The 15,356-nt window shown below is 34.5% G+C and overlaps 1 protein-coding gene across 1 annotated transcript in view; it reads left to right on the top strand.

The window, feature by feature from the left end:
- ANKS1B (ankyrin repeat and sterile alpha motif domain containing 1B) overlaps positions 1–15,356 on the top strand; it is a gene marked incomplete at its 5' end in the record, with an annotated part of 324,360 nt that overhangs the window by 749 nt on the left and 308,255 nt on the right. Inside the window, one exon of the mRNA XM_083366003.1 lies at positions 8,861–8,941. Coding sequence (XP_083222129.1) covers positions 8,861–8,941 — 81 coding nt within the window. The remainder of the gene's footprint in view (positions 1–8,860; positions 8,942–15,356) is intronic.

Below are 15,356 nucleotides of genomic sequence, written 5' to 3'. Positions count from 1 at the left end.
AAACATTTGAACTCCAACTGAGAGGCTGTCTCTAAAAATTGGTGTACATTGTGTGCAGCAGGTGATCAAGGTTTCTAGAACTATGCAGAACTGGATTAGTAAGCATTTTTAGAAGGAGGCAACAAACTTTTAATTCAGACAGTGTGTAACATGTAGAGTTATGTTGTTAATATGAGAGATTCATGATATAATGCTAAGTATACTATGGGTAAAGTGTTTTTCATAGCTGTTTAACTAGCCAAAAGATTTCAGCACACTTTAAAAAAAATAGAATTACACTAACATCATGGTATATTAACCTAAAATTTTAACTAATAATTCAGGTGCATCATCACAACAAATAAAAAAATGAAAATTCTTTCAGTAATAGGTAAAAAGAGCATTTAATTTTCAAGGATTCTTTGCATTTTGTCAACCTGCCCCTATCTCTACAAATACAATGCTTAAAATGGTTTTTAATTGTTTCTTTTTTAATTATAATCAGTAGTAGTTTAGTTAGCTATGCAATTTTTCAGAGTGGCAATAGCAGAATTTTTCTTAGCATACATGTAGCATGTTAGAAACTGTAATACAATATATAACCTAAGTAATGTGAGCAATTTAAATACATTTTGAATTTATTTGTAGCATTTGTATTTGCATGTACACATCTACAATTTTTATATGTAATGTTCATCATTTCATAGTAACTCATCTATCTTTACGGTAATTATTTGCACAAGATTTGCTTGAATATTAACAATAGATTGGTAGCTGTACAAATCTTTTTGTTCACTCATGTTCAAAGACTGAAGGAATATATTTATTACAAACTTTGTGTAACTTGCTATTATAGAAAAGTGATGATTAATAAATTTACAAAAATACATTACTTTCTGTAGACATTTTTAATTAAATTTGGATTGCTAACAAAGAATGTTTTGTTAAATTAAACAAAACATCTCTCCTTTGGCATTTAAAAACAAAGTACAGCATAAACTGCACAAATTTATATTTTTAAAAATATGTATATTCATTTTAGAAAAACTTTCTAATTTCTAAGTATTCAGATAATAGTATAGCAAATATACATTTCAAGATCAACCTGTTAGGTGGTGTAATCATTTTCCCTATGCACAACTTATAAGTTAATTAGAATATGTATTGATATAAAATGTGAATTATATTACACATTAATTTAAATAAATATTAATGGTTTTAACTTTTCTTGGTAATATTATTATTTTACCATTCTGAAAGTGAAGGTAAAGAAATTTTGCAATGCACTTTGGGGAGGAAATCCCTGAGTTTGGTGTGGTAGGAGTTGGTACATTCCAACAACTCTCTGCCCAACTGTCTTGCTCTGACAGAGGAAGTTGCCTGGATAGGCAGTGAAATGTCTCTCAAACTAACAACAAAAAATTAGTTCACTTGCAATAATCCAACCTTCAGACAACTTCAGACAACCTTCAGATTTTAGCTGTGTATTTGAGTATTGACATCCATGGAAAAAATCAAGAGGGAATATAATATATTTCCTTTAATACTGTTCAGGTTATGCTGTGAATACAAAATTAATAAAGCCAGTTATTTGGAACACAAAAGACCTTACATTATTGAACATCTAAAAAAAGTTAAACATGTCTTAACCAAGAGATTTTGATTTTGGAAACCTATGAAACATTAGGAGTTATTGACCTATGGAATACAGATTAAATCACTGGAAGGATGGGACATAAAATTAAAAGCTGATCAAATTGGCTTGCTCAGATCACTAGCATCTGATAGTATAAATCCTGGAAGTGGGAATGATAATAATACTACAAATTTTTTTAAAAAACCCTTTCTGATCATTACTGAAGTTTTATTAGGGTTTGTCAAAGGTGTGTGTGTGGGGGGGGTATTCTTTTTTCCCCCTTTCTCAAGAGTCTCAGTAATTTTTGCGATAATCAGCTCCAAAACAGAATTCTTAACTGTTATTTAGTATACTACAGGTAGACTTCAGTGAGTTGAAGTTTCCTACTTTTGCATGGGAAAAAAGTAGAGGTTTCTGCCTCTCATGGATTTAGCAAAAATTACTGTTTGTTCACTCTAAATAGTGTATATTGAGCCTGTAGCCTAGCCTATAAAAGTTAAGAAAAATGCTCATTTATTCCAAGTACTATCTTTCTTTTCAATGAAATAAAATTACACAATGCCCTACTCATGGAAATATCTGATGTGATAAATATTACATGTGAAGGTGTATAGCTAACTATATGTCTCCTGTATTTTAATAAACAATTTAACCCTCCACTTTCTTCTTTATAGTAAATTCATAGATATGTTGTATGCAAAATATGTTGTGTGAAGCAGTAAAGTTGCATTTTCAGGAGGCACAGAAACAATCCAGATTATTTTGAGGATTTACATTCCTGATCCTGCTTGAATGTCCTTTGAAATTTGAGGAATTTCAGAACATATTCCTTAAATTAATAGTATATTCTGTTGTTATAAAAGAGCTTCTTGGATATGTTTGTACAGTATGGCAAGGTTTGACAGCATTATTCTTAAAGTTGCTGATCCTTTTAATGTTAGAATGCTGATCAGTTCCCAAGGCTTCCTGAAAAAGTGAAGTTATTAGTAGCCTTTGAGTTAAGGGAGAGGGGCAAAAAAGTAAGAAATCCTACAGACAACATTTTGTGTCATATTCCTGTTTTTATACCTTGTGATAGGAGGGATCTTCAGCAGGCACTCCCTGATCATCCAAATTGGTTGGATAGAATCTATCTGGGAAAGGTGCTGTTTTTTTTTAAAAAAACACCTTGGTTCAATGCCACATAATATAGGGCTTTAATAGTGACCAATACCTTGAGCTGTACTTAAATATAGTAATAACCACTGCAGTTTCTGAATGGTATAATGTAGGATACCAAGACTGTTCAGTATGCACTTAGGCTGCTGCATTTAAGACTACAGTAGCTGAAGTTTCTGGTGGTCCTCAAGAGAAGTCCCATATAGAGTGAGTTGGAAATCTAGTAATCCAGTTATGAGATTAGAAAGATATTTGTGAGCGTTCTCAATGTACCCTGTTCAAATTTGACCAGAATGGATGTACCTACCAGAGGAAGGCAAAGGCTGTCTTGGTCAAAGTTTCTGTTTGTTCTTTCTGAGAGAGCACAACCCCATTGAAAATCAATTGGTATTATTATGAAATCAGTAGACTTCTGAATTAACAGTCACTCCATTTTGCTTGAGTCCAAATCTGTTTCTCTTTGAGTCCTAACAGCATCCAGGCACTGAGAAAGGATTTCTATTGCATCCTCTATTTCTTTGGTGACATACCAACGGTACATCATTTTATAAACATTCTCTTAAAGATTATAATAATGGAAATTTCAATTCTTTCAACCACATATAGTTCCAGCTGTATATTATAACCATTTTTTAGCCTACTTTATCATACTTCACTTGGAATGGTATGTGAGAAAGACCTTGAGAAATAAGGTGAAGAGATGCTACTCAGGGAACAATCAGATAAGAGAGGACACAGCCTGCAGCTGCCTGATGGGTGGGGAAAGAGGCTCAGAAGGGTCATCCCTAACTTCTCAGACTTGAAAGGAAATGACAAGAGATTTGTACTGTCAGATTTGCAAGATTCTGTTAATGTAGTCTTATAATAAAGTAGAAGTAGCTCAAATGTTCTATTTCTTGTCTAGCTAAGAAGGCTCACACTTCTTGTTCTTCTGTTTCAAATTTCAATAGAAATTTATACACTTTAGAAATTACATGTTCATCATTTGTACATAACTGCATTTCAAACTCAGGTTCAAAACCATAAACTCATTTGTCTAATAACTGTAAATAAGAAAACCATTGGCAAGTACATAGTCAGATTTTCTCTTGATTCTATATTGTATTTCCATATGTTTGTCTAGTGTCATAAAATGCTGCTTGTGCTAAAGGCACAAAGGTTTTTTTGGGTACAACCTGGGTGTGTATTTATATTGTAAAGAAAGAAATAAAATAAAAAGAATTGATTTCTCTCTTCATAACAACATGCACAGTATAAATAGTTTTACCACCTCTTAAAATATAAGAAATGATGTCTTCTTTTCATATCTCTTATTTATGAACAAATCCAGATAACTTTCTTCAGTCCTGGTCAGCAAAACTCAAATAACTTGATTTCTTTTAATTTTTTCTATCTCTTGTCTCACAAAATTCTTGAAAATTTTAAGAAATCTCTTTTTGTAAATTCAATATAAGAAAATTATCCAGATCACCTTTTTTGGTTTCTTGATATCAGCTGGTTTTACTTGTATACCCAGTCTAGCATATCAGTTTCAATCCTATCCAGTAAAACATGCTCCTTCTTCATATCATTAATGGCAGACACTCTTAAAATTAACTTCTGGATCATTTGTTCACAAATATCCTTCAATATGTCCAATGCAGTCAGTCATTCAAGCCCTGGTCATCTCATGGTTGGACTATTGCAGCATACTCTACATGGGGCTATCCTTGAAGAGTATCTGGAAGCTTCAGCTGGTACAGAACACATTTGTGTGGTCCGTGTAACATCACTATTCCATAAGCTTCACTGCTTCTGGGTCCAATTCAAGGTGTTGCTTATCACCTTCTTCATGGCATGGGTCCAGATTATCTGAGGAACCTCTCCCGTGCCAGCAGAAGAGGCATGTGGTGGACCCCATTGGTGAAGGAATTTCAACTGGCAGAGTCCAGGAGAAGAGCCTTTTCTGCTGTGATACCCATCCTCTGGAATATTGTGCTCCCCAAGGTGAGATCCACACCCACCCTTTTGGCCTGGCTCTGCCAACTAACCTGGGGAAGTGGCTTCCTGGAGCTGGTTAATATATTATCAATAGTAATAGGACTTAGACTAATATAGAGTTCTGCAGTGCATTTACAGCACTCTGAAAAGTTTACAATGTTATCATATTGCCCTCAACAATCTGGGTCTTCATTTTACTGACATCAGAAGAATGGAAGGCTGAGTTAAACTTGAGCTAGTCAGGATCGAATTCCTGGCAGTGAGCAGAGTTAAGTTTCTAAAATCAGTGTTCTAAATACCCTTTTGCAGTTTATTCCAAAAAGAGAGATTTTTAAAAATCCTTAAAATTGTATAAAACTTCTTTCACAAAGGACTGAAGTGTAGTAAAACTTGCTATTGTAGAAGTTCCTAATATCTGAAAAATAGTTAACAGGCAATTTCTGAAATGATTAAGAAAGGAAGTATGTGAACTTTATAAAGGTGTCGACTGCATTTTGGGCAAAGATGACAATCTCTCATCTTCCAGAGCAATAAACCTGCCAGAAAATCACTGTTTCACAGTCTCCTTATGAGGAACAACTGTCTGGGATACTTGTGGGTGATCCCAAGTCCTTTCCTTATCCAGAGAGGAATCACAAAGATTGTTCTTGTCTATTTAGGCTGAAGTACTTAATTTCTTTACAGGCTAATCCCTACAGTTAATGTTATCATGTTTCTTATCAGTACTATGCTACCATACGGTCTTAAAATTGTGGGTGCATTTGTAAGTGTTAGAGGAATTGTTATTTCTGCATTTCATGATTGTGTGGTCTAAGGGGTTAGGAACAATTCATATTTTATTGAAGTGATAAAGAGATAAGAGATAAAAGTCTAATAGATTTAGAAAAATGTAACAAAACAAAGTCTTATGAAGAGAAATTGAAAGGGCTGGTATATTTAATCTTGAAAAAAGATGACTGAGACAGATTATAACAGCGCTTTCAAATGCCTTAAAACTGCTGTCCATCCATCATTCCAAAGATTTAAAAATATGTTTTTATTACAGATTATGGTGAGGGTAACAGTTATATGGTATTTATATATCTAGGATAGTCCTTTAAGATATTATTAAATCTGGATTACATAGATTTAATAGAAATATAAAATAAAAATAAAATAAAATGCTGGATGGATAAAAGAATTTGAAGATAAATTTAGTAAAAATCAAATGAAAAACTAATAATAACAGCAGAAATAGTTAAAATGCAGTAAAAAAGATTAAAAATGGGATGTCATGATTCTGTCAACTTTGAAAATGAGCACGGCTGTGGCCATGTTCCTTATTCATTTTCAGTTGACACTGGACATATCTTGGAAACGATCAATTGCATGGCTTTTTGTTCAAATATCTGACTAGCCTACCTCAAATTATTGCTAAACACTTAATGAAGTGTTACTTAAAAGAGATATCAACAATTGGTTAATAACTGGCAAAATTGTATGTCATTCAAAAAGGACCTACAGAAAGAGACAACATCAGGAAATTATAGGTCAATAATATGCTTGCCTACAATGCTTAAACTACTCACAGATTATATTAGAAGAAAATAACATCCTTTCAGTAGAAGAGAAAGGAAATAAAAGGAAAAATAGAGGCACAAAATGGCAACTTCTAATTGATAAAATAATTTTACAAAAGCCAAGAAACCAATTTATATATGTTCTGAATTGATAATAAAAAGATATTTGATCATCAAATGTTGTTTGGAAATAATTGATGTCAGTAAAACATTAGAATGTTTATAGAAAAAGCAATGAGGCAGTGGAAGATAGAATCTGTGGTTGGAAATGAAAATGTGGGCCTGTCAACATTAGGAGTCATTAGAATGAAACCTACAAGTATCTAGAAATTTTACAGTTTGAAAACATCAAACATTGACAAGTTAAAAATGTGACTAGTAAAAAATACATACAAAGGGAGAAAAAGTTGAACAGTTAAAAGCCGGTAATACCTGGGCCATAGCTGCTTTATGGTACTGGCAGTGATTTCAGTCTATTCTGGTAAATCATGGAAGATATTCTTTCTATTAGGAATTGTAGTTGTTTACTCTTTGCCCCTTTTTACCTGCTAAACCCCAATCAGAATCTCTACATGAAACTCTACATGAAAAATAGTGGCTTTTTTCTCAATCACTATACAGCATCAGTGTTTAACACTTGGGAAAATTTGCTAAAGTTTCATGTTAACTATAACATATATCACAAAATCCCACCCCCTTTCTTATTAGTTGTATTTGAGGTTAGACGTAAGGTAAAAAACTAATCAGGCTGTACAAACTTAATAATTTGTAGATACAGTGCAAAGAGGGACGTGCAAAAAGAAGAGAAGTAAGCTGCAGGAAGAACTCTTAGTTCCAGTTCATGCAAAACACAAATGTAACAAGCTTGCCATTAATAACTAAATAAATATTTATTTATTTATTTGTTTGTTTAGATTTATATACCGCCCTTTTCCCGAGGGACTCAGGGCGGTTTACAGGGCAAATTAAAACAGTGCAATGTACAAATTAAAATAAAATTAAATTAATAGCCCCAAAAGAGTTTAAAATTTAAAATTTAAAACCTTAAAAATCCCTTAGTCCAGGCCGGCTAACTCAAATAGCCAGGTTTTTAGGTCCCGACAAAACGAGTGAAGGTCGGGGGCGATCCGGAGTTCCACAGACAGTTGATTCCATAGGCTAGGGCAGGCGCGCCCACTGAGAACGCTCTCCCCCTGGGGATCGCCCGCCGGCACTCCCTGACTGGCGGGACCCTGAGGAGGCCCTCCCTGTGGGAGCGCACAGGACGATGGGAAGTTGATGCTGGCAGCAGGTGCTCCCTAAGATAATCCGGACCCATGCCATTTAGGGCTTTATAGGTCATCACCAGCACCTTGAATCTCATATGAAGATTATACTGTAATTAAATGTTTAACCAGCAATCTGTCCTCTGAATTGTTAACTCTTTTCAGAACCTTTCTCCCCTATTCTTGGGTAAAGGAATAAAAACATAATTCCTTAGTAATTATAAATAAAGGAATACTGGAGTTTCTTCTATACCAGGGGTAGGCAACCTCGGCTCTTTTATTTATTTATTTATTTATTTATTTATTTATTTATTTATTTATTGATGGGATTTATATCCCACCCTATCTCCCGAAGGACTCAGGGCGGCTAACAACAAAACATATAATAAGTACAGAAATTAAGATAAAAATAAAATTAAAATCATCTGTGCAATAAATTAAAATTAAAAACTAAAAAATAAATTAAAAATTGTAAATATAATTAATTAAAATGCCTGTCAGTCCAGGTCAGCCTGGTGGAAAAGGAGTGTTTTGAGGCCGCGGCGAAAGGATTGGAGATTTTGGGCCATACGAAGCTCAGGGGGGAGCTGATTCCATAGGACTGGCGCTCCCACAGAGAAGGCCCTCCCCCTGGGGGTCGCCAGCCGACATTGCCTAGCTGACGGTACCCTGAGGAAGCCTTCTCTGTGTGAGCGTACTGGGCGATGGGAATTCTGGGAGTTGAAGTCCATGAGTCATAAAAGAGCCGAGATTGCCTACCCTTGTTCTATACTGTAAGGCAGAGCCCAGTATTCTTGAGAAAAGAATTTTATTCCTATTTATTTATTCCCGATCAACAAATTCTTCAGTTTACACTCTGGAATACCAAGTATGTACTTTACATAGGAACTTGAAAAGTCAGCTTTTCTGAGATGGTAATTTTTCACCTGGGATTGCCATCAGTATCAAAGTTCCAATGTCTAAACTAGTCATACCTCATTTTTAAGAGTTAAAATTAAAATATTACTCCTTTACCTTTATGACAAAATAATGTTTTTATTTGTTCCATATTAATCTTTAATCATTTTAAAATGTTTGTACCTTTATATTGTTACAATGAAATTGTTGTTTATTTTCATATATAAAATAGTCAAACCATGTTTTTAACTATTAAAATTAAAACATTATTCTTTTACCTTTATAAAAATTAAAATGTCATTGATTTGTTTCATAATAATATTTAATCCTTTATTAAATGTTAGTAACTTTATACTGTTACAATGGAATTTGTTTTTTATTTTCAGCATCTGGCGAGGACCAAATATAAATTGCACAGATAGTTCAGGATACACTGCTTTACATCATGCCGCTTTGAATGGTCACAAGTAAGTGCTATATTACTATTATGTTGGAATTAGTTTGTATTGCATGTTTGTATTGATTCTAGGCTGCATAAAATTATCATATTTTTGTGTTTATGTTGATTTTAGCAGAATATTTATGCAACTTTTGCAGTTGAAGAAGCCTACTATAGCAGGATCTACTCCAATGATTAGTAAAGTTCTATATAGTGACTTTTTAATGAACAACACATGAATAAAGTACAGATATGGACTAGGTTGTCGAGTCAGTAAGTTTTTAGGTTTTAAACTTACATTTTTCATAACTGATTAGATTTGACAGGATAGGGCCTCTTTGAGACAAATTAGATTTCTACTTTATTTTAAATAGCAGTAAAAAGTCTTATTTATAAAAAAATTGATCTCAATAATATTCATTCTTACATTGGCGTTTTTTTTATATAATCTACTGCAATGGTAATAGTTAGACAACACAGCTGCTATTGGGGGAAAATTATCTGTGAGGGCCATTCTTCAACCTAATGGATGGATTGTGCCAGTGTGAAGGTGGAGAAGTATAATATTGTTGTATGATTTCTGGAATTTTGGGTGGCTTCCCAATAGCTCTTGATACCATAAGTATTTGTTGTCCTGGACTGATTTTTTAAAAATATGTTTCAACAGTACTATTTTGTGATAATTGTTTATTTTGGTCGGTAGATATTAGGTTTTAGTAGCTACTATTAGGTGATCAGTGCCTGTTCCATGTCCATGATATTTCCTGAAGTACTTCTGGTCTTTTTTCGTTATATCTGTGGATTTGCAAATATACTAGAACTGCAAAAGTTTCTGTCACCCTATATATTTTGTTATATTGCTGCATTAACAGCATAGCATTGTCTTGTTCATTTATTGAGGTGATGTCTTATAATTATAACTATTATAACTATAATTACAACTATTATTTTCAAGCCCTTAGCAACTGCTCAGAATCAAGCAAACTAGATTTTCAGTGTCTTATTAACCTGATTAATTGAAATAAAAAATAGGAGTTATGTTATAGAAATCTTGGTGACTACATACATTTATGGTAGAATTCCATTTATCTCTAAATTCATTACAGTGGGGATTCCTCAGTCGTTTTGTTAACCACGTGTTGAGACTGCTGTTTTTTTTTCTTTTGATAAAGGAAAAATGTGCAGATGTCCCAAACTTGAAATAGTTCCCAAACTTCCATGCTCTTTCCATTATTGTTTGTTGTCCTTATTTTCCTGTTCTTTCCTCTTTTGTTATGCTTTTTTCTCATGCTAATTTTGCATCTCATCCTTATTTACTTCTGGTTTATAGGCCAAAGGGTTCTTCTTTGGAAGTTTTACAACTACAGGAACATTCTATAAACGTTAGCAGAATTAAAGTTGATACTCTTGCCATAAATATATCCTCTTACTTGACAGCAGTCTTTGTAAGGAAACAATTTCGGTGGGTGATAGTGTGGCTAAACAAGTATAACATTGTGTCTTCAGGCCACCATCTACTCAAAACTGGTGACATTCTTGCCTGCATATATTCTAGGCTTGGAAAAACAGGAACAGTTGCGTAAGACTTTGAAACTGAGGAGACTTTTCAGGTGTCCAGCCTTGTACATTTAATTATTCTATCACAGGCTTTGCTTTCAGCTCCATTATGAATTTCAACTTTGGTCATGCTTCTGATACTATATTTAATATTAGTAATGCAACACAAGTTGCTAGGCTGACTTACAACAGTGCAGTCGTTTGTCTTTCTTGTAGTCTGAGGCCAAGACTGTTTTATTATTCTTCTATTGTACTTAATAGTGAGGTAGAACAAAACAAAGTAGTGCACAAACATGTGTACTAGAATAGACATTTTCTTAATGCCAACATTTTCAACATTGACAATTTTAATTCCTCTTATAACAGCATTTAAACTGAAATTCCTTTATCATTAGTCCAACTCCATGAGTTTCATTTCAGTTCCCTTCATTAATTCCAGTGCTTGATAGGATTTCCTCAGTTCTTGAACTTTCACTTTTGAATGAAGGACAGCCTATGAAGGAGAAATAAATAATAATAATAGATCACTTAGCAGTTGCCCTCCATTTCTATTGTCTTGACTTGCTCAGTCCATTTGATAGCTCATTCTAATGTTGTTTTTTGGATTAGAGATTATATCCAGATTTGTTACACTTCCCTAGAATCTTACTGTTCATATTATTTAGATTACCTAGATTCTGAATTTTGGGAGGGTGGGGGCAACATAGCAGGGACAAATGCAACTTTGCTTTTGTTGCTCTCCTTCTCAGAGCTGCTTTTCTCATTCTCATTCTCAGAGCTGGGGCTGAAGTTCTGCAGGCATTGAGAATTGAAGAGATACTGCCCTAGAGAGTACTATGAGTCCTATTCAAGATGTAGGTAAGGCTGGTAAAAGTTGTCATGATTGTGCTGACATTCAGCCATACACATAAAGTGGCTTCACCTTTATCCAGACTTTTAGCATAGATCACTTTGATCAATCAATAATCTTTGTACTTGTCTCCAAAGAAGCTTACCCAGAAACTGTTACTAGTGTTTCATAATGAGATCTGTGATTTAATATTTTGCCATGATAAATTGCTGATAGCAAGTTGTGCGGTTTGGAGAAAATAAACAGACAAATGAGCTGAAAGTAAAACATGATAACTGAGTTTATTCTAAAATAAATCCCTGAAAATGGTGAGCATGCAGCACCTTCCCAGATTAGGTCTTTCCTAAAGTTTACTTCTGAGAACATTTTCAATCTATGATTAACCTGATTAATCATAACTGTAATTAGCTAAACCTATAATATAGATTTACTTCTCTGCTACCAAAAGGTTCTGCTAACAGTACACATAAGAACAGGTGCTTAACCTTAAAACCTGGTTAGAGCAGACTGATCACAAATTTGAGCTAAACTACAGTAGTGGCCAAAATTGTGGAAACCTTTTGGGAAAAGTGTACATTTCAGGTTTGATGGCTAATACCACTTTTTTGGAGCAGTACCATAAAATTATTTATCTATGGAAAGATAATTTAATCAAGAATGTAATGCAATAACTTTTATGAAGGATTTGCTATTAGAATAGCAGTTATAAAGAAGAAAAGTGAAACATGTAGAAAAAAATGAGATATACAAAAATTATCACCATAGAAAAAATGAGATATACAAATATCACCATGTCAGTTAATACTTAGTTGGGTAACCTTTAGTATGAATTATGGCCTTACAACGCCTTCCCATGGAGTGAACCAAGTCCTTTAGTTCTGCAGCTGTTATAATGTGAAACCAAGATTGAATGATTGCTTCTATTAACTGGGTTTTATTGCTGGGTCGCTTCTGACTAACAAGTTTCTTTAGTTGGCTCCATAGATTTTCAATTGGCTTAAGGTCTGGGCTATTCCCAGGCCATTCCAGCAGTGGAATATGATTATCTTGAAATCACTTTTTGCACACAGCAGCAACATGACATGGAGCTGAATCCTGTTGAAATATAAATGCTTCATTGTCTTGGAAAAGATCATGTGCGGAAGGCTTCAGTTTGGGCTCAAGTATTTCATTAATGTATTTTTGGCCTTTTATATTCCCATTAATCACATAAATTCTGCCCACACCTTTTGATGTCATACAACCCCAGATCATAACACTGACGGTGTTTCATGGTAAATGTAATGCAATCAGGATGCAAATTTTCTCCGATTCTTCTCCTTACGTATTTTATGCCATCACTACCAAATAGGGAGATCTTGGTCTCATTACTCCAAATAACACTGTCCCATTGTTCCTCTGTCCAGGTAAGATGGGTTTTAGTCCAGTTTAGTCTTTTCAACCTTTGCTTGAGAGATAAAAGTGGCTTTTTTCATGGAATTCTAGATTTTAGGCCAAATTCCTGCAGTCTGCGCTGAACAGTCCTTGCTTTCAACTTCACATTGCATTGCGCCATTTCATCTTGTATACACCCAGATGATTTTCTTCGCACAGTCTCTTAATTCTTCTATCATCACTTGCTGTTGTGCACCTTTTCCTGCCTTTACCAGTGTGGTTTTGTAGTGACTGAGTCTCTTTATACCTCTTAAAAAACTTAGAAATGCCACCTTTGTTTAAGTTTCCACCAATTTTTCTTCTAATTTCTTTATAACTGTAGCCTTGTTCACTTAATAATACTATTTTACATCATTTTCTGGGTGACCAGTCAACTCTTTGCACCATTACTTTAATTTTATTACGTTTTACAAGCTTACTAAATGAAAGAACACAAAAACCCCCAACCAATTTGATAGCGATCACATAACACACTGAAAAATGTCCTCCTCTCAGCTTCAGTACATGACATCAATAACTGAATCCTGCTGTGATCTGATTGGCTCGTTGCCAAAACAAGATGACACCTGATTGGCTCTCTAAACACTCATGCTCATTGGCTACAATCAGATGAAGGAAAGCTACCTGATATCAACCTAAGCAAGTTGTGCTTCCTTTTTCTGGTTATTTGGTTATAAACTTTCATAGAATACAGATAATTTGACAAATCTTGTTGCATTACATTCTTGATTAAATTATCTTTCCATTCATATATAATTTTATGGTACTATTCCCCCCCAAAAGTGGTGTTATTAGCCATCAAACCTCAAATGTACACTTTTCCCAAAAGGTTCCCACAATTTTGGCCACTACTGTATGCCAAGAGTGTCTAAGCTCCTTGCAAGAAAAGGAACATGAGAGAGAGAATATAATTGTTCAGAGAGAATCTGATCTCCAAAAGAGGTTTTATACTTAAGGGTGTATGTTCCTTTTCAAGTAAAGATGTGAATGCTGATCCCTCTTGAAATAGCCAGAATAAACTCAAATGAAATGGGAATAACAAATTACTTTATTTCTCATGCGTCCAATATCAATAACTCACGGTTACAGCAATGGTCCATCCGAAATGCAAGGTTGTAATTTGGATCCATCTCATTAGGTAAAAAAAATGATGAACTTTCCATCCTGTGCAAAGTTACATGTTGAAGATGGAGCTTGATATTCCCAGCCAGATGCCAGGGTTCATCCAGAGCGATAGTACAAAGACAAAGGCAGGAAGTCCTGCCATAAACTATGAAAGCTCCACCCACTTAACTAGAAAGCATGGTATTCACCATACAGCTAGACTACAATTCCTATAAGGCATCTCTTGAGGAAATAATGTTTAACCCTGTAAATGCTTCATATTTTACATACAATGCTGCTAGGGTGCTGTATTAACCCTGTAAATGCTGAATACACTAACACAGTTCTTAATTCCTAAACTAGATATAAAATGGAGCAGCTGAATGTATACTGGTCCAGCACAGTGCATATGGATATGTTTTCAGATGAGGAGGCAGAAGACAATAATCCCGGACTGGGTGAGTCCAGCAGTGTTGGGCTCCATGCTGGTTCAGACAAATCCAATAAATCCCAAGGAATCTTTGCCTAAGACTGGGTAGCTGACTAGCTACCCAGTCTTAAGTAGAAGTGTGTGATAAAGATCCAGTAGCAGAGATTGAGTTCCATAGGTCGGAGGCTTGCCAAAAAGCAGGCCAACAGAAGAGCAAACTCTAGTGAGTGTTGTAGCTTATCTGTACATTTGGGTGGAGGCTTGGCATTGTTAATTTATTGGCTTCAGTCCTTAGGAGAAAACTTTTCAAGTCTCTGATTTATTCGGTTTATCTTGCTGTGTTGTGCTTGGAAATCTAGATTCCATTCCATCCTGTTTACTGTCTCTCCCCTCAGATTTGTTGTTTGATTATTCAGTTCCTTGTCTTAACCTATACCAAATCTGTTGACTACATTTACAGTTGCTGTTCTAAGATACTGATAAAGAGAACCTTTTGCTTCTAAAAGATTGTTTTGCCTGAGTTGCTTTATTTCTCAATTGTGGCAAGAAACCATCAAGGCCAGCACAGAAAAGTAGGTTAAATGTGTTTAAAAAGTGAGTAGGTGTGAATTCCTATTCAAGTAGTAACTGTCGCTGCCTGGAATAGAAGAGAGTTCTCATTAAGTTCTGCTGCCTCCCTTCCTTACATATCAAAGATATATCTAGGTGCTGCCACTATCTGCTGTGATATTTCTTATCTCTTTTGGAGAAGGTCTTTTTATTTTGTTTATATGTATCACAATATCATATGGAACAGCTTCTTCATAAATAATGGATATATTGTAAAGCTCATTTCAATTTTTCCTGCCAGCACATTTTGTTCTAGAATCTGGTATTTTATTTCTTCTTCAAGAATAAGCAATATAGTACAATTAATTCCATCAGGTGGTAGACCTGGACCATTTGAATTCTAGCTTCCTAACTATCCTAAATAGGTTCAGTGGGTTATATCTATCCTGGGTATAAGGGATATGAACACTTTCTTATTTACATAAACATTTCACAGGGTGAATCTGAAAAGCAATTTAG

Source organism: Vipera ursinii (genome assembly GCF_947247035.1).
Source record: "Vipera ursinii genome assembly, chromosome: 6".
NCBI classification, from domain to species: domain Eukaryota; kingdom Metazoa; phylum Chordata; class Lepidosauria; order Squamata; family Viperidae; genus Vipera; species Vipera ursinii.
This window is presented reverse-complemented; position numbering and strand designations above follow the sequence as displayed.